We start from the raw sequence: 18,552 nt of genomic DNA on the forward strand, positions 1-18,552 counted from the left end.
TGATGGAAACTGTTTTCTCTGGTGGCTGTGGCTCGTTCAACAGATAATGCTCCTGACACAAAGCTAAAATGGTTCAGGTATGGTTTGTGGAGAAACTTGGAATAGCCTCCAAATTCCCCAGATTTGATTTAATCCAATCGAGCATCTGTGGGATGTGCTAAACAAACAAGTCTGATCCATTGATGCTCCACCTAGCAACTTATAGTACTTAAAGGATCTGCTGCTAACATATTGGTGCCCGATACCACAACACATCTTTAGGAGACTAGTGGGTAAAGGGTAAAGTTAGGGTCAGGTGTGGTGGTGTGGGTAAGTTTAAGGGTAAAGTTAGGGACAGGTGTGGTGGTATGGGTAAGTTTAAGGGTAAAGTTAGGGTCAGGTGTGGTGGTGTGGGTGAGTTTAAGGGTAAAGTTAGGGTCAGGTGTGGTGGTGTGGGTCAGTTTAAGGGTAAAGTTAGGGACAGGTGTGGTGGTGTGGGTCAGTTTAAGGGTAAAGTTAGGGTCAGGTGTGGTGGTGTGGGTAAGTTTAAGGGTAAAGTTAGGGACAGGTGTGGTGGTGTGGGTAAGTTTAAGAGTAAAGTTAGGGTCAGGTGTGGTGGTGTGGGTAAGTTTAAGGGTAAAGTTAGGGACAGGTGTGGTGGTGTGGGTAAGTTTAAGGGTAAAGTTAGGGACAGGTGTGGTGATGAGGGTAAGTTTAAGGGTAAAGTTAGGGACAGGTGTGGTGGTGTGGGTAAGTTTAAGGGTAGAGTTAGGGACAGGTGTGGTGGTGTGGGTAAGTTTAAGGGTAAAGTTAGGGTCAGGTGAGGTGGTGTGGGTAAGTTTAAGGGTAAAGTTAGGGTCAGATGTGGTGGTGTGGGTTAGTTTAAGGGTAAAGTTAGGGTCAGGTGTGGTGGTGTGGGTAAGTTTAAGGGTAGAGTTAGGGTCAGGTGTGGTGGTGTGGGTAAGTTTAAGGGTAAAGTTAGGGACAGGTGTGGTGGTGTGGGTAAGTTTAAGGGTAAAGTTAGGGTCAGGTGTGGTGGTGTGGGTAAGTTTAAGGGTAAAGTTAGGGACAGGTGTAGTAGTGTGGGTAAGTTTAAGGGTAGAGTTAGGGACAGGTGTGGTGGTGTGGGTTAGTTTAAGGGTAAAGTTAGGGTCAGGTGTGGTGGTGTGGGTAAGTTTAAGGGTAGAGTTAGGATCAGGTGTGGTGGTGTGGGTAAGTTTAAGGGTAAAGTTAGGGACAGGTGTGGTGGTGTGGGTAAGTTTAAGGGTAAAGTTAGGGACAGGTGTGGTGGTGTGGGTTAGTTTAAGGGTAAAGTTAGGGACAGGTGTGGTGGTGTGGGTTAGTTTAAGGGTAAAGTTAGGGACAGGTGTGGTGGTGTGGGTAAGTTTAAGGGTAAAGTTAGAGACAGGTGTGGTGGTGTGGGTCAGTTTAAGGGTAGAGTTAGGATCAGGTGTGGTGGTGTGGGTAAGTTTAAGGGTAAAGTTAGGGACAGGTGTGGTGGTGTGGGTAAGTTTAAGGGTAAAGTTAGGGACAGGTGTGGTGGTGTGGGTAAGTTTAAGGGTAAAGTTAGGGACAGGTGTGGTGGTGTGGGTAAGTTTAAGGGTAAAGTTAGGGACAGGTGTGGTGGTGTGGGTAAGTTTAAGGGTAAAGTTAGGGTCAGGTGTGGTGGGGTGGGTAAGTTTAAGGGTAAAGTTAGGGACAGGTGTGGTGGTGTGGGTAAGTTTAAAGGGTCATGAAACCCCCCTGCTGCAGCGGTGTTTTTTCACACCTTCGATTTGAAAAGGCTTGTTAAAAGGGGAGTGGTCGACTGTGAAAAGGTGGGATGGTATTGTGTGGAAAGAGGGAATGTTTGCATAAATAGGGGAGTGGTGTCTGTAGGTGCTGAGCGGTTCTGAGACATGTTCTTGGTTCCCGTTGGCATTGTTTACCACAGAGAGATTAAATGAGGGATGAGTACAGCGAATGAGAGAGCTATGAGTGGCGTGCAGCAGAGATCGCAAATCATTCAGCTCTTCAAAGTTCAAACCAGCATAATTCAGTGAGAAATGAAAATAAATGTTATTCTGCATGACGAAATATTTTGCAAACGTGATAAAACTATATTTGTCCAAATATGCACGCTGTTTGGCAAGATGAACAACGCGCCGACGTGATAAGAGAACGTGAACCACCCAACATGCGATGTGATAAGAGATGTGTAATTCTAGATCGGGGTAAAAGCGAAGAGGTTTGAGGCAAGTCTCGACCGCGCATCTGAAGCACAGAGCGACGCGCGCTGAGTTGCCGTGACGATCCGCGCGGTCACTCGGCAGCTAAATCTATATTTGTCCAAATATGCAGCACACTGTTTCACTAAGAGCCCGAACACATGCAGTTTAGTGCATGGCTGTGACGACAAATAAAACGGAGAGGACGTGGCTTTTGTTCATTGGCCTACAGATTACAGATTGGTTATTTTGCACTCCTGACATAGATAGTCAACGCTTGCAGGTTCGGCGTGCGATTCCTCAGGTGAATTTTACTTTACCGAGCCTTTGTAGCAAAAGCTTCCACAGACGGCGCCGGTTACAGCTCGCTCGGCGCCCTTTACGTTATTTCGTATCAGCACAACGCCTAGCTTTCCTCCTGACTTTTCCGCACGCTGCTTCCAAAACTTCCCCACCATATCTCTACAATAATGATGTAAGACGAGCCTGACAGAAGTGACTGTCTCATGCATATTAACTAAATTATCTTGTATGCATACTACAGCGCAGGGATTGGACTGAATGAGCTTTATGTCATGAATATATATCGAGAATTGCTCAGAGCGGTCGACGTCAGCATGTGCCCAGCAGCCCATACTTGGGCCGAAAAGGCCGTGCCGACGTCAGCATTTGTGACGTTGCTCCGACTAAACTTTTCAAACCGGAAGACAGAAATCGCTCTGAAAAATGCAAAAATAACTATTTTCACATATGCATACCATTAATGAGTACCCTTAGTGTTTTCAATGATGTTCAGCCTATACATATCTGTTTACATCTCAAAAAAAGTGTTTTGGGGTTTCATGACCCTTTAAGAGTAAAGTTAGGGTCAGGTGTGGTGGGGTGGGTAAGTTTAAGGGTAAAGTTAGTGACAGGTGTGGTGGTGTGGGTACGTTTAAGGGTAAAGTTAGGGTCAGGTGTGGTGGTGTGGGTCAGTTTAAGGGTAAAGTTAGGGTCAGGTGTGGTGGTGTGGGTCAGTTTAAGGGTAAAGTTAGGGTCAGGTGTGGCGGTGTGGGTAAGTTTAAGGGTAAAGTTAGGGTCAGGTGTGGTGGTGTGGGTAAGTTTAAGGGTAAAGTTAGGGACAGGTGTGGTGGTGTGGGTAAGTTTAAGAGTAAAGTTTGGGTCAGGTGTGGTGGTGTGGGTAAGTTTAAGGGTAAAGTTAGGGACAGGTGTGGTGGTGTGGGTAAGTTAAAGGGTAAAGTTAGGGACAGGTTTGGTGGTGTGGGTTAGTTTAAGGGTAAAGTTAGGGACAGGTGTGGTGGTGTGGGTAAGTTTAAGGGTAAAGTTAGGGTCAGGTGTGGCGGTGTGGGTAAGTTTAAGGGTAAAGTTAGGGTCAGGTGTGGCGGTGTGGGTAAGTTTAAGGGTAAAGTTAGGGTCAGGTGTGGTGGTGTGGGTAAGTTTAAGGGTAAAGTTAGGGACAGGTGTGGTGGTGTGGGTAAGTTTAAGAGTAAAGTTTGGGTCAGGTGTGGTGGTGTGGGTAAGTTTAAGGGTAAAGTTAGGGACAGGTGTGGTGGTGTGGGTAAGTTAAAGGGTAAAGTTAGGGACAGGTTTGGTGGTGTGGGTTAGTTTAAGGGTAAAGTTAGGGTCAGGTGTGGTGGTGTGGGTAAGTTTAAGGGTAAAGTTAGGGACAGGTGTGGTGGTGTGGATAAGTTAAAGTGAAGATTTCGGTGTAAGGGAAGTGTCAACAGTGTGATTATAAATGTAACTATAGAAATGAATTACAGATTTAATTACATGAAGGTTATTTTGAAAAAATAAGTACAATATAACATCATGTATGTACACAATAAGTGCATTGCATCAAATTATTAATAAAAATATTAGGGCATAGTAGTTAAGGTCATCTAATATAAAGTGGGTCCCATATTATTATATCATCTTAACATCACTGAACCCACCTAGAGCATACACATTCATTTATTTCAACAATACTAATTTTTATGGGTTAAATCAGGTTAAAATAACTCTTTAAGGTAAGGATTGCACCACCTTTTACAGGAATCATCCCTCAGTTTGTAAAATCAAAACAATTAAAATAATAGGATATTGCACCAATGGACCAAAGATGTATGTTAAATTACACACACTTTGGCAATTATAACTCAAAGACTTTAAACTTAAAAGATTAATACTAAATGTTGGACTTAGTTTGTTATGACATTTCTTTAACTGCCAGATAGGGTTTGAGGAAGTAAAGTATTACATCTTTCATTGAGAATTGCAGCTTCTGTAATTCCCTAAAATGATCTCTAGACAGATTTACAGAAAGCTTTGAGACAGATATAAATATGGGAAGAGGAACTCCACAAAAACACTAAATTTCAGGGAAATGACAGAGATTTTCTCAAGTAGTGACTGGATTTACAGCAAAATTAGTCAATAAGTTATTGCAATATGAAAGACGACACAGGTATAATTCACTATTTGCCCTAATAAAACTGGCCAAATAAAAGCAAGTATGATGGAAAAAATTGCCAGCATAAACGCATTCATATGGTTGTATGAGGCACAGAATTTCCTGAGTGGAAACTATAGTGAGATTTCAGTTTGCAGCGCGATATGGACGGTGAAAGAGCTCAAACTGACACTGGGTAATTCCCAGCTTTTAGGTGGACGTGCTGTACCGACACTGACAACATTTGACATCATTTAACAGCGGGCCCACCTTTTTCAACAACAACAATCCTGAAAAGGTGGGTGGAAGAGGTGGAAACGAGTGCTAAAAATAAACTCGGGCTGTGTCTCCACTCGTCTTCGCTCTTTTTCGTCCTCTCTCGCTAACGCTCATCAGTTCCTTTCAGTGGTTATGCTGTGAAGTCGTCCCTGCTGTATTTCACTATTGAAATCTGTCAAACCCAGGAAAAACACATAGTTGCCGCTGCACTGAATAACGTAGCTTGAAATCATTAGTCAAGCCAAACAATAGATCAGTGAAAGGTCACCCTCGCATATGGCTTGAACCGGGTACCGGGGCTTCATTTAGGCTTAGAAATTTAAATAGCTCTCTCTTATTTCAGTATAATTGATATACTTATCATATGTATATCAATTATACTTAGTTTTTGTATAAATAGGCTATATTTGTAGAATTTGTTTTCATACTTTCATTAACGAACATTTCACAGGTTATTAAGTTTACTGTAGCTTTTTGGACACTCTTTTCTGTCATTTGGCCAAAATCTCATGTTATTGATGACAAAGTACTATTTAAGACACGACTGCACTGAAAAATCCAAATAAGTTGGTTTAACTCAAAACATTTGAGATAATCAGTTCATTTTAAGTAAGTAGAACTGTCAAGTTTTAGGTTTGTATTACTCATGCATGTGATTTTGAGTTTTTGCAAACCAAATGAGTTACTTACTAGGTTACTTATTAGGTTGAATGAGAATTTGTTTAAGAAACTCAAAATTTAAGTACGATTTTTATTTTGTATTGATTTTGTATATTTTTGTTCTTAACTTGAAATATTTGAGTACATACATTTACGGGGTTGTTCCGTGTTTTTTTTCTAGGCTTGGTTGTGTTTATGGGGCGCAGTATAACATGTCTTAATACTTCTTTTTAATTTAAATGCCGTATTTTTCTTATATTTGACCTTTATTCCACACCGCTGTCTCCACTGTCCTTTGAACGGCTCGTCTGCTTCCTGCCTCTATGAAGCCCATCCCTCCGAAAAACGCAATGGTCTTAGATTGGTTAGATGGTCAAATGTAGTTTCCTGTATTTTTACAGGAATAATTTTTACACAATATTTTACATCAATATTGCAAAGCCTCTGAAGCCCTTCCTTTGAAACTACATTTGGACCTTCAACCATCGGTTGCCATTGTGTCCATTATGTGCAGAAAAATCCTGAAATGTTTTCCTCAAAATATCTAATTAATTTTCCACTGACGAAAGAAAGACATGAACATCTTGGATGAGGATGGTGAGAAGGGTGAGTAAACTGTGAACAAGTGAACTAATCCTTTAACAGAAACTCGACTAAAACATGAAACATGAATCACGACTAAATCTCCCTTACCATTAATCTTGCACAAAATTTTAGCATTTACTCTCCCTTTCGAGTGCCATGGTCAAAGCATACTGGGAAATAAAAAATCCCAGCCCAGTTTCAGTTAAAGGGTTACTTCAGCGATTAGCATATGGCTTTGTATCAGTAGAAACCCTGGAGTATATTCAAATGATTGTGTTTCCCCCCTCATATCCCCCTGAGACAAGAGATTTATGCATTTTATTTCTGGAAAAAATCCTCCCGTCAATTTGCGTCATCTTTAGAATGTTTGGCCAGAGGCTAAAGACTACAGCCAGCAGAGGGAGCTATTTCCACATGTTTTCAACTCGCACATGGGGAATGGAGATCACACTTACAGCACAGCTGCAGGCACTCATTTAAACGGATGCTAAGCAATGTAAGTCTTCTAACTTCTCAAATTAATTTCTAGGAAAGTTAAGCTTCCAAAGGCATGAACTGAAAACGCGCCAGACTGAACACGCGTTGTGAATGTATGCCGCGAGTGTGATCGCGATTACCTCAGCTCTCATCACGAGAGCTCATCAGCTCATTTATGACGTTAAATGTAATCTGACTCCTAATCTGAGTCTGCTGTGAGACTCACGCGGCAACTCGATCGTTATATTGAACACACACGTTCAGTATTTAATTGTCATGTCTGTTCTCTAACTCAAACTCAGTCACAGTAATCCAGTAGCGGTGGCTTTGGGAGTGGCCTCACAGGGCAGCGAAGCATTCTGGGAATTGTAGTCTTTCACCCCCATGAGACAAAAATACATTTTCTGTCTTTTCTCAGTCTAGAAGGCACCAAACTCAAAAATAATTTCAAATTTCTACTACATTAATGACCCAGTTTAAATACAGATTCATCTTTCCAGCGCTGAAGTACTCCTTTAAGGTAACCAAACATAAAATAATATGTATTACTTAGTAATAGGTTTTATAGAATAAAGTGATATATGTCATGAATTTATCAAATTATTTTCAAAGGAAAAAACGCACTTGGACACAAAAATATGCATGTCATGTCATTGACCCATATGTGGCCAAAACCAATTAAAACCAGGCATGTGAAACCTCTTCATATATTTAACAAAAATTTTTTTTGTAAAAGTTTGTCAGGGACTTTCAGTCCATCACTGATTGTTCGTCCAACTTGAAAATACGTTTATGCTGTCTTTGCGCATGAGGACGAAGACGAAATAGAGACGCACAGTGGAAGGAAGATTGACCAGTGTGGAAGATCGGGTCCAGATAGTGACACAATGGAGTCAGAATGTACATTTCCTGAAGAAAATGTGAGTTGTGCTTGCAATGGCAAAACTCGAGACCCGGTTATGCAAGTGACTGCAAAAGAGCCCACCCCCATCTCTGTGCGGTGTTGTGGAGCTGATATATGGCTTCTTTATGTGTTTGTACGGTTGCTAGGGTACTCTAAATGGTTCCTAAGTGGTTGCTAATGTGTTCTGGGTGGTTGCTAGGGCGTAGCTAGATGGCTGCTAAGGTATTTTGGGTGGTTGCTAGGGTGTTGCTAAGGTATTCTGGGTGGTTGCTAGGATGTTGCTAGGCGGTATATAAATAAATATATTTTTTAAATACATTTATGCTGTCTTTGCGCATGAGGACGAAGACGAAATAGAGACGCGCAGTGGAAGGCAGATTGACCAGAGTGGAAGATCGGGTCCAGATAGTGACACAATGGAGTCCTCGATGGCTTTACACGTCAGTTTCAGTGGTTCTTTTCTGCGAGAGAGTGACGATACACAGCAGCGTGGGGGACGAAGACCCTCGAACAGCGCGAGTAACTGACTCACATCCAGGAACTGCATGGAAAGAGTCAGCCCTCCAACACAGAGATGAATGAATAAGAATAACAGCTAAAAGCATAAGCAGATCAGGAGAAAAGATACAACCTGCGGAGTGTGGACTACAAGAAAGAAATGGTGTGAGGCAAGTAGAGGTCCCTTTCAGTTTTAATACCAAACCTAAATCAATCATGACCTGTCCACTTCCTTTATTTTCCAGCCAGTGACCCTGATGCACACATTCTCACAGATAATTCTGATGTATTTTGTTTTACAACTGACTCATACCTGGCCTGAAAGTTTTCAGCTTGAAAGTTACAAGACTGTTTATGCAACAAAAGCATGATTTGTTATGATTTCACAGCATGTTCAGCTGAACACACGGATCAGCTACAGTAAGGACTTCACTGGAAATACTTTATTAATAACTGGCCATTCCTATGTGTGTTTTTCCAGGAAATGTTTGCCATCAGCAGGTTTTCCCCAACTTTAATAGACATTTGTTTAGTGACTGATAAGGAAGCGCAAACCATAATAAACTCCTCTAATTGAGAGATAAAGAGCCAGATGATGTTGACCACTGAGATGTCTACTGGACAATTACGTTTGCACTTATGAGAAATTTAATTGATTCTGAGATCTAGGTGATACATCGTTCGACATCCAAAATGTCTTGAATATATCAAAATACGAAGTATACAACTTTAAGTAAGTACAGTTTTTTATTATTATTTTATTTGGTGTTGGAAGAATCTGATGAGAAATATATATTCTCTAAATAATATAATATATTCATTTTGACTTTTGTTTTGATATTTTGGGAAATCTAGAGGAGAAATACATACAATACAACATTGATATACAATGTACGCCATGTGCATACAGTATAAAGAATACAAAAAACACACTGCATCACAAAAGGTCACCGTGTCACTGCATACAACGACATTCATAATACACATTATTACTCAGTATGCACTTTCTGTGGTGACAATATATCGAGAGAGAAAAAGATGGAAACAAACACCTAAGGCTCAACAGGAAACTGTTCGGAGGCAAACCACCACATGCTTGACAAGAATTTAATGTAAACTGGGTGTCTCATTTTTTGGGTTTGAACACATAACAGGCAAGAGGCTTTTCCATCCACTTATTTTCAACATTTCCTATTTATTCAATACACTAAAGTCACCAGAGGAGGGCATCAAACACATGACCACATCTGAGAGGAACCTTCGCTACGACTCTATAAACAAAGTACTCATGTGTATAATCCCAAAATTGTTGAGGGCAAAAATAGTTTTCTCATATCCTGCTCAGTATGGAGCTGCACTATCATGCCATGCATGGAAGATATTTTTCCATGTCTCAAGCAGCTTGTGTAAGTGATTACAGCTGATGAATTCCAAGCGCTCTAAAAGGTTAGAAACTTTTCTTTGCCACCTACCGATGCCTTTACATTCCATATAAATGGCTTCATGAAATAAAATCCTATCTGACATTGCAAGAAAATATCCCTCCACTTCGAGACACTTCAAATATTTGTTTTTATAGTCATGCGGACGGGATCTTCTGGGCTGTTAACTCTGATGGTGTGGACATGTGGCGTGTCTGGGAATGGAGAGGTTTAAAGATCAATCTTTGTCTGAAGGGATGTGCAGTCAGGCGACCCCTCACCCCTCTTGACCGCTGGCCTCTGGGAGAACATGTTGCTGAGTGCTGCTTGGAGATCAGATTTCCTGTCACCCATTTCCAGGGATGACCAAATTAATTAGTGCTCTTGCAAGGCAAGCATCTCTAGAACTTTTGCTCATAGGAGTTTTTAAGCAATTATAATTGTTGTTTTTTTGTTTAGTTTTTTGCCTTTTTGACATGGGTCATTAAGCAACTACCCAGACCACCCTAGCAACCCCTTAGCAATGCCCTAGAAACCACCAAGAACACTCTAACAACCACTTAACCACACCCTAGAAAACACCACTTAAAAATATGCTAGAAACAACTTAGCAACACCTACCTAGACCCCCTAGCAACCATTTAGCAACACCCTAGCCTAAGGCCAAGACAACACCCTTGACTTGGGTCACTAAGAAACTACCCAGACCACCCTAGCAACCACCACCACAGCGACCACTTAGCAATGCCCTAGAAACCATCAAGAACACTCTAACAACCACTTGACAACATCCTAGAAAACACCATGAACACCCTAGCAACCACTTAACAAACACCCTAGCATCCACTCAGAACACCCTATAAACCAATTACCAATGCCCTAGCATCGACCCAGAACACCGAAGAAGCATCTAGAATAAAGCTTAATTAGAGATAACCTAGCAACCACTTAATAACACACTAGCAACACTTAGCAACACTGTAGCATCCACCCAGAACACATGGCACCTACCCATAACACCCAAGCAACCAGTTATAAATGCCCTAACAACCACCCAAAAACACAGTTAAACCTCCCAGAACATCCTAGCAATGACTTAACACCCTAGAAGCCCCTTATTGACATCCTAACAACCACTTAGAATACCCTAGCAACTAGTTAGCAATGCCTTAGCAACCACCTTGAACACCCTACCTACCATTAAGTAATAACATTGTAACCACCCAGAATACCCTAGTAAGCACTTGGCAACACCTTAGTATCCAAACAGAGCGTCTAGTAAACATCTAGAACATCCTAGCAATCATTTAGCAATACCCTAGAATCACTCAGAAATGCCCCAACAACCATTTAGCAATGTCCTAACAACCCCAAATGCCTAGCAACCACTTAACACCCTGACAACCACACAGCAATGTCCTGACAACCCCTAAGCAACAACCTAACAATGACCAAAAACACCTAGCAACCTCGTAACACCCTGACAACCACTTAGCAACACACTAGAAACAGTCCTGAACACCCTAGCAACCACTTAGCAGCGGCTTAAAAACCAGCCTAGAGTACCCTAGCAACTACTTAGCAACTCACTAGCACACACCCAGAATACCTTAAAAACATCATTGTTTATTATTTTTTGAACAGGTAGTCCCACCCCAAACATCTCCAAGTTTTTTTATTGGCTAACATGTGTCAGATTATTTTTTGCTGTTTACAGAATATTTTCTCAGTGTGGTTATTCCATGCAGTAGCTGTCAGGAAGTGGGACATTTTATGGAAGGAATTCCAAAATAAATAGTTTGCAGCCACTTTACGGTTTCCAAAAGTAACCCGTCTAAGCTGAATGTATTTGATAGCTCAATAACAAGGGTCATATCAGTTTGCAGCATGTGGCGGCCCAGATGGACTGGCAGTTCAGAATATGGTTGCCAACAGCTGGATGATCCGAGGGCAGCCCTCAACAGTACAGTGATATTCCCAGTGGATCAGAGGATGGATACAGAACAAGTCAGTGGCTAAAACAGAGAGTGACTCTTCCTGCTCAGGACAGGAAAAGCTACCGCTACTCAGTCTTATCACTAACAGCACAGGCGCTCCTGAGAGACAGGGGTGCAACAGAGAGCGGATAATGAGAGGAAGAAGGTTTTAAATCCCTGTGTAAATGAATACCCCTCAAAACTGGGAGTCTCAGGCCTCTCAAGAGACGCTTGAATGCTCTAAAAAAAAAAAACAGACCGGACAAAGAGCGAATCTGACTTGAGGTTCATATTAGTTCAAAAGCTGCCAGGTATCTCGCAATAGTGTACACGTCTGGCTTATGACATGCTATCCATTGACTACTTCAGCAGAAAATGGGCAGCATGCATAACCAAAGCTTCTCTCTTTACAGTTCAAAACTAAAGACTTCAACATATTACATGTTTACTTCCCAATTTCGAAGTTAAAATGGGCATATCACATAGACAAAAGTGAGCAGCCATGAGATTTTGGGGAAACCAACGTCGACATCAGTCTGCGGGACTAATGCATCACAAGGCTGGCCACAAGGCCACTTCCTCATGGATGTGAGAAGAGGGCATTTCCTCTCAAGTCTCCAACATTAGCCTTGCCGTGTCCACAAAACTATCAAATCCTCGAGATGACTCTCAATGAAGCCATCTTTTAGTTTCAGTGAAGAAACTTCTTGTAACTAAATCCATGACAAGGAAAAACTATGACAAATATTGACTATTCAATCACTCAGTCATGGCTTAAAGGTAGAGAGTCAGACTGGTAACCTGAAGGTTGTGGGTTCGAGTCTCAATACCGTCAGGATATACCTAACCCCCCAATCCCTGCTCCATGTGTGTGTTTTTACAAGGTTAGTTAACCCAAAACATACAATTTCTGTCATTAATTACTCACTCCCATGTCGTTCCAAACCCGTAAGACAGTTGGTCTTGCCACACCGCTAACAACGTCGGAGACTGACATGGAAGAGAAAAAATTGCTGAATAAAGTTTACTTTTTTTGTGCACAAAAAGTATTCTTTTCGCTTCATAACATTAAGGTTAACCCACTGTAGTCACATGTAATGGAGGTGTGTCTAAACCACTCCCATGATCTCCAGCGGCGCTTTAGCGACTGACGCCAGCGACTGCGATCTTTATCCTCCTTGTTAGAGCTCCCTCCTGCCACGCCGGAGACCACGGTTCAATTTGCAGAGTGGGTCAAATTAGGACCAGTTACATTGGTCCAGAGACCTAGATGGGAGTGAGTTTTAGGGGGTAAGTGTAATGGAGGCCAGCTAGTAAGAGCTGTGTGTGTAAACCTCACTCCCATGATCTTAAAAGGCGCTCTAATGACTGACACTAGCGACTGCGGTCTATTGGCTCCTTATAAAAGCTCCCACCTCCCATGCCAGAGGCCACAGTATGATTCACACTTGGAGTGGGTCAAATAGGACCGATTACATTGGTACAGTGACCTAGATGGGAGTGAGGGGGTAAGTGTAATGGAGGCCAGATAGTAAGAGCTGTGTGTGTAAACCTCACTCCCAGGATCATAAGAGGCACTCTAGCAACTGACACTAGCGACTGCAGTCTATTGGCTCCTTATAAAAGCTCCCACCTCCCATGCCAGAGGCCACAGTATGATTCACGCTTGGAGTGGGTCAAATAGGACTGATTACATTGGTGCGGTGACCTGGATGGGAGTGAGTTTTAGGGGGTAAGTGTAATGGAGGACAGATAGTAAGAGCTGTGTGCGTAAACCTCACTCCCATGATCTCAAGAGGCTCTCTAGCGACTGACGCTAGAAGCTGCGGATTTATAGGATCCTTGTTAGAGCTCCTGCCTCCCACACCATAGGCCACGGTTCGAATCCTGCATGGAGTGGGTCGAGTCGGACCGGATACACATGGACTATTTTAACAATGTCTTTACTACCTTTCTGGGCCTTGAAATGGTAATAAGATTGCAGTCTATGGAGGGTCAGAAAACATCATAAATATCTTAATTCATGTTCCGAAGATGGACGTAGGTCTTATGGGTTTGGACCATTTGAGGGTGAGTAATTAAAAGACAGAAATTTCATTTTTGGGTGCATGTCATTTAATGTGTGTGGACTAACTTGAATTGATTAAATGCAAAGGACACATTCTGAGTATTGATCCCATGTTTGGTCTTCACATCATGTCATTCCAGTTTAGTAGGTATAACTTGATTTGGTTAAACAGCCTGATGACATTGAAAACATTTTTAAAGTTCTACTACAACTCTAACTTCTATCAGTGTTAAAGAAACCAAAAATCAATACACCCATCTAAAGGTCCTACAATGAGCCTTACAATCAACTCAAGGACCTTTGAAAAATAATGCTTGATAAGAAGAAACCAAGGAACCGTTGAAGATCCTTAATTTTTAAGAGTGTACAAGGCAGCAGACATCTAATCTTATTCCACCCACCCACGCACCATCCCTTCCCATCACTTTTTTCCTCCTTTCCTCTTCCCAAACCCACAATATTACAAACATCACGCCATCGTTTCCGAGCCACTTAAAATCTCGAGAGAATTTCCTTGTCTAACATCTCTCGATTTGCGTTTTCTAAGTCGTAGGGTTTGTATTTGTCCTAGACTGACACAGATGCACATATGCCGTCTGACTCACTTCAGCTCTGGGTGGGTCTGTTTCCAATTTTCGCACCCCTCCACCCATAAAAAGAGAAGTTACCTCCAAAAACAACAAAACAAGTGAAGAAAACGGCTTACACACCGCTAAAAGTCCCCCTCCTTACAAGACGCACACACACATACACACACATCGAGGCAGCTAACAAAAGCCGCTCTCCCTGAAACTCTTATCAGCGCTTTCCTTCCCCTCTGCGCTAGAGCGTGGGAGCGCGGAGCCAGAGCTCGGAGGAGAAAACCTGCACCCGCAAACAACAGGAGGAAGCCAGTAATCCGAGTTGAGGCACTCCGAATGATCCAGGGAGCGGGGGAAGAAAGACAGCCTGAGAAACCCTGACAGAAGAGGCTTGCACGGGACTGAGATGTCACAAAACTTGACCAAACTTTGTTCACTGAAAAGTTCTAGAGACCTGAGGCGAGCTCTTGATGAGGCTTCCTGTCAAATGAAGCGATAGCTGAAGAGACAGAGAGAGAGAGAGAGATCTTAAAAACAGACACTTACCAGCAAGTCGAGAGTACATGCAGTGTGTAGGGCTCTACAGTGTCTCTATGTCCATAATCAAAAAGCCAGTGAAGGTGTCTCACGGTGTCCAACCAGTGCAGCCAGTGTCCACAACAAAAGACATGAAGGAGCGAACATGGGAGGGCAGGAATATCAGCGCTCTTAGTGCAACTGCCTCTTTCTTTTTCCTCTGCTCATTCAGATTGTACCTATACTAAGTTGGCAATGCCTCTTTGTGAGAACAACTCGTTTCAGGATTCCCCAAATGTCTGAAGCTGCAAGCGGTGGAAGAAAAGGAGAGGAAAGAGAGTGTGTGTGTGTGTGTGTTTGGTGCTGAAGGGAGGGCTGGGGGGTTAGGGGAGGTGGGAGGGACGCGCTCTAAGGAGGCCGGGGCCATCTATGCCAGACAATAGCAGGAAAATGAACATCAGACGCTAAAAAGCAACAGCCCGATTATTCGAAAGTACTAATAACAACAATAAGGGATGAAATAACACCAGAACCAATGTTGTTTTTGCACTTGTTTTAGAAAATCTCTAGACATTGAAATCTGATGTATCAAAGTCAAATTTCAGATAAAGATTCTGTCACCATTATGTCCTTTCAAATGGTGTATCGTTATTTATTTTGTGGGAATAAATAAAAGCCCCCAAAGGAACCATACAATCATTTTCCCAAGAAGAACATAATTTACAGCTGAAGCTCTGAATTCTGATTCATAATTGTGACATATTTGACTTCTTTGAATGCAAAGCATGTGCGTTGTAAGCAGTTTTTGTTGGAGAGCTGCTGTGGAGGGGAACATTTCCTGAATACTGACTTAAATTCAGCACCATTTTACTTAGGAAGACTTAGAAAACATAGTGCCTCTCACACACAAATTCATAGGTGCAAAAAGGAAAGAAAATAATTTTTTGATTAAATTCAAAAATAAAAAAATGAAATAAAACAAAACAAAACAATACAACACAACACAACACAAAACAAAACAAAATAATGCAATGACATGACATGAATAAAATAAAAATCATGAAATATATGTTTTTTAAATTACATCAAATAAATGAAACAAACAAATAATGAAATTACATGAAATAAAACAAAATAAAATCATGAAATAATATGAAACAATGACATGGAATAAAATAAAATAAATACAATAATATAAAATAATGAAATGACAGGAAATAAAATAAAATAATGAAATGGCATTAAATGACAATTTGATATTTTAATTAATTAATTAAACAAATTCATTTTATGAAATAATGCACAATTTGGATCAAGCTCAAAAGGGGGAAATTGACAGAAACGTAATTAATAGATTTCATAATGATGCAAGTTTTTGAAACACAACACTCCTTTAAAAAGACTCCCATAACCAAGTTATTTCCCTGTAGTGATGTCAAAACTTAATCATTTTTACTAATCTGATTCAGACTTTCATTTGTTATGTCGGTTGTGATATTAAATAAAGCATTAAAAAGAGTATTGCAACATGCCAGTGAGAAGCATTATCCTCTAATGCAGTTACAGATGCAGCATTTTGACTGTATTTCGGCACGAGATGAGAGCACTTTTATAATTTTTTGGGTCAAGAAAGACTCTGATTTTGAGATATATTTTATTTCTTCCTTCCTTACGGCAAAACGCTCACTCTGTCTGGATGCGTTTCAATTCACATTATGGACTGTTCCTGTTACGTATCACACATGCGCACTTTAATAAGCCGACAGAAATCAGCTTAATGTGTTTACACTCCCTTAGATACGGAACGAGTACTGTGTTGTTCGCCTTACTAAGCCTAATAAGACAAGACGCTACAGGGAAAACTCATTTTTTTCTCCAATTCTGAAGCCTTTAAACAATCATGCAGTGCAAACTGCACGTCAATTGGTTCGTAAATATTAAGAAAACAAACCAATGATGGTGTGATACACACGAGTCAATGGTAAACGAGCCCGCTCAAGTCCACTGAAAGGAGCAGGGTCTCGGGCTATATAAGCGGCCATTTCACCATGGCAAATTGATTGGTGTCGACTGAAGAGACGGCATTAGGCGTCTCTCGAGTAGCACAGCAAATTTATCAGTACTCTTTCTTATCTAAGGGAACCGAGGTTATGTTAGTAACAGAGTACGTTCCCTTGCGATACAACAGAAGTACCGCGTTGTTCGACTTATTAAGCCTAATAAGACAAGACACTAAAGGGGCAGTAGATTGTACACTTTAGTTGGGGACACTAAAATTATGATCTAAGTTATTCAACAAAATATGCAAATAAAATTAATGAATGAGGTCTTATTTAATTCTATAAACTACACTCACCTAAAGGATTATTAGGAGCACCACACTAATACTGTGTTTGACCCCCTTTCGCCTCCAGAACTGCCTTAATTCTACGTGGCATTGATTCAACAAGGTGCTGAAAGCATTCTTTAGAAATGTTGGCCCATATTGATAGGATAGCATCTTGCAGTTGATGGAGATTTGGGGGATGCACATCCAGGGCACGAAGCTCCCGTTCCACCACATCCCAAAGATGCTCTATTGGGTTGAGATCTGGTGACTGTGGGGCCATTTTAGTGCAGTGAACTCATTGTCATGTTCAAGAAACCAATTTGAAATGATTCGAGCTTTGTGACATGGTGCATTATCCTGCTGGAAGTAGCCATCAGAGGATGGGTACATGGTGGTCATAAAGGGATGGACATGGTCAGAAACAATGCTCAGGTAGACTGTGGCATTTAAATGATGCCCAATTGGCACTAAGGGGCCTAAAGTGTGTCAAGAAAACATCCCCCACACCATGACACCACCACCACCAGCCTGCACAGTGGTAACAAGGCATGATGGATCCATGCTCTCATTCTGTTTACGCCAAATTCTGACTCTACCATCTGAATGTCTCAACAGAAATCGAGACTCATCAGACCAGGCAACATTTTTCCAGTCTTCAACTGTCCAATTTTGGTGAGCTTGTGCAAATTGTAGCCTCTTTTTCCTATTTGTAGTGGAGATGAGTGGTACCCGGTGGGGTCTTCTGCTGTTGTAGCCCATCCGCCTCAAGGTTGTGTGTGTTGTGGCTTCACAAATGCTTTGCTGCATACCTCGGTTGTAACGAGTGGTTATTTCAGTCAAAGTTGCTCTTCTATCAGCTTGAATCAGTCGGCCCATTCTCCTCTGACCTCAAGCACCAACAAGGCATTTTCACCCACAGGACTGCCTCATACTGGATGTTTTTCCATTCATTGTAAACCCTAGAAATGGTTGTGCGTGAAAATCCCAGTAACTGAGCAGATTGTGAAATACTCAGACCGGCCCATCTGGCACCGACAACCATGCCACGCTCAAAAAAGCAACTGCCATGTGATTGGTTGATTAGATAATTGCATTAATGAGAAATTTAACAGGTGTTCAATACTGTGAAGCTGCTTTGAAACAATCGTTATTGTAAAACTTCTATATAAATAAAGTTGAATAATTGATTGGTTGAAAGTGCGGGGGGCCATGGACAGGCCGAACAGCAGGACCGTATTTTGATATGCCACTTCCTTGAAGGTGAATCTCAAAAATTGTCTGTGATGGGGGGCTATCTGGATGTGAAAGTAGGCATCTTTCAGATCCCAGGCTCCCAGGTGTATTTGCGGGCAGATCTGTTTCAAAGTGATCATTCTGAACGAGCGCTTTATTAAGGCCTTGTTCAAATGTCTGAGATCGAGGATGGGTCTGAGACCCCCATCCTTTTTGGGGACAAGGAAGATACCTGCTGTAGAAGCCTGACTCGCTCAGTCACTTCTATGGCTCCTTTTGCCAGCATGATGTTTTCCTCGGAACGCAGGACATGTGCATCCTTGCTTTCCACCGAGGTCTGGACCACGCCATTAAAAAAACCGGGCTCTACAAAAAAAACAAAAACTAAAAAAAAACTGAAACTCT

At 41.7% G+C, this 18,552-nt stretch overlaps 1 protein-coding gene across 2 annotated transcripts in view; it reads right to left on the reverse strand.

Moving 5' to 3' along the window:
- The window catches only part of hdac7a (histone deacetylase 7a), a 121,179-nt gene extending 106,260 nt beyond the window's left edge, over positions 1–14,919 (reverse strand). For both annotated transcript variants that reach the window (XM_067446837.1, XM_067446836.1), the window contains exon 1: positions 14,616–14,919. In XM_067446837.1, coding sequence (XP_067302938.1) covers positions 14,616–14,634 — 19 coding nt within the window. In that variant the 5' untranslated portion in view covers positions 14,635–14,919. The remainder of the gene's footprint in view (positions 1–14,615) is intronic.
- Between the last annotated feature and the right edge of the window lie 3,633 nt (positions 14,920–18,552).

This window comes from Pseudorasbora parva, chromosome 6, assembly GCF_024679245.1.
Source record: "Pseudorasbora parva isolate DD20220531a chromosome 6, ASM2467924v1, whole genome shotgun sequence".
Classification (NCBI taxonomy): Eukaryota; Metazoa; Chordata; class Actinopteri; order Cypriniformes; family Gobionidae; genus Pseudorasbora; species Pseudorasbora parva.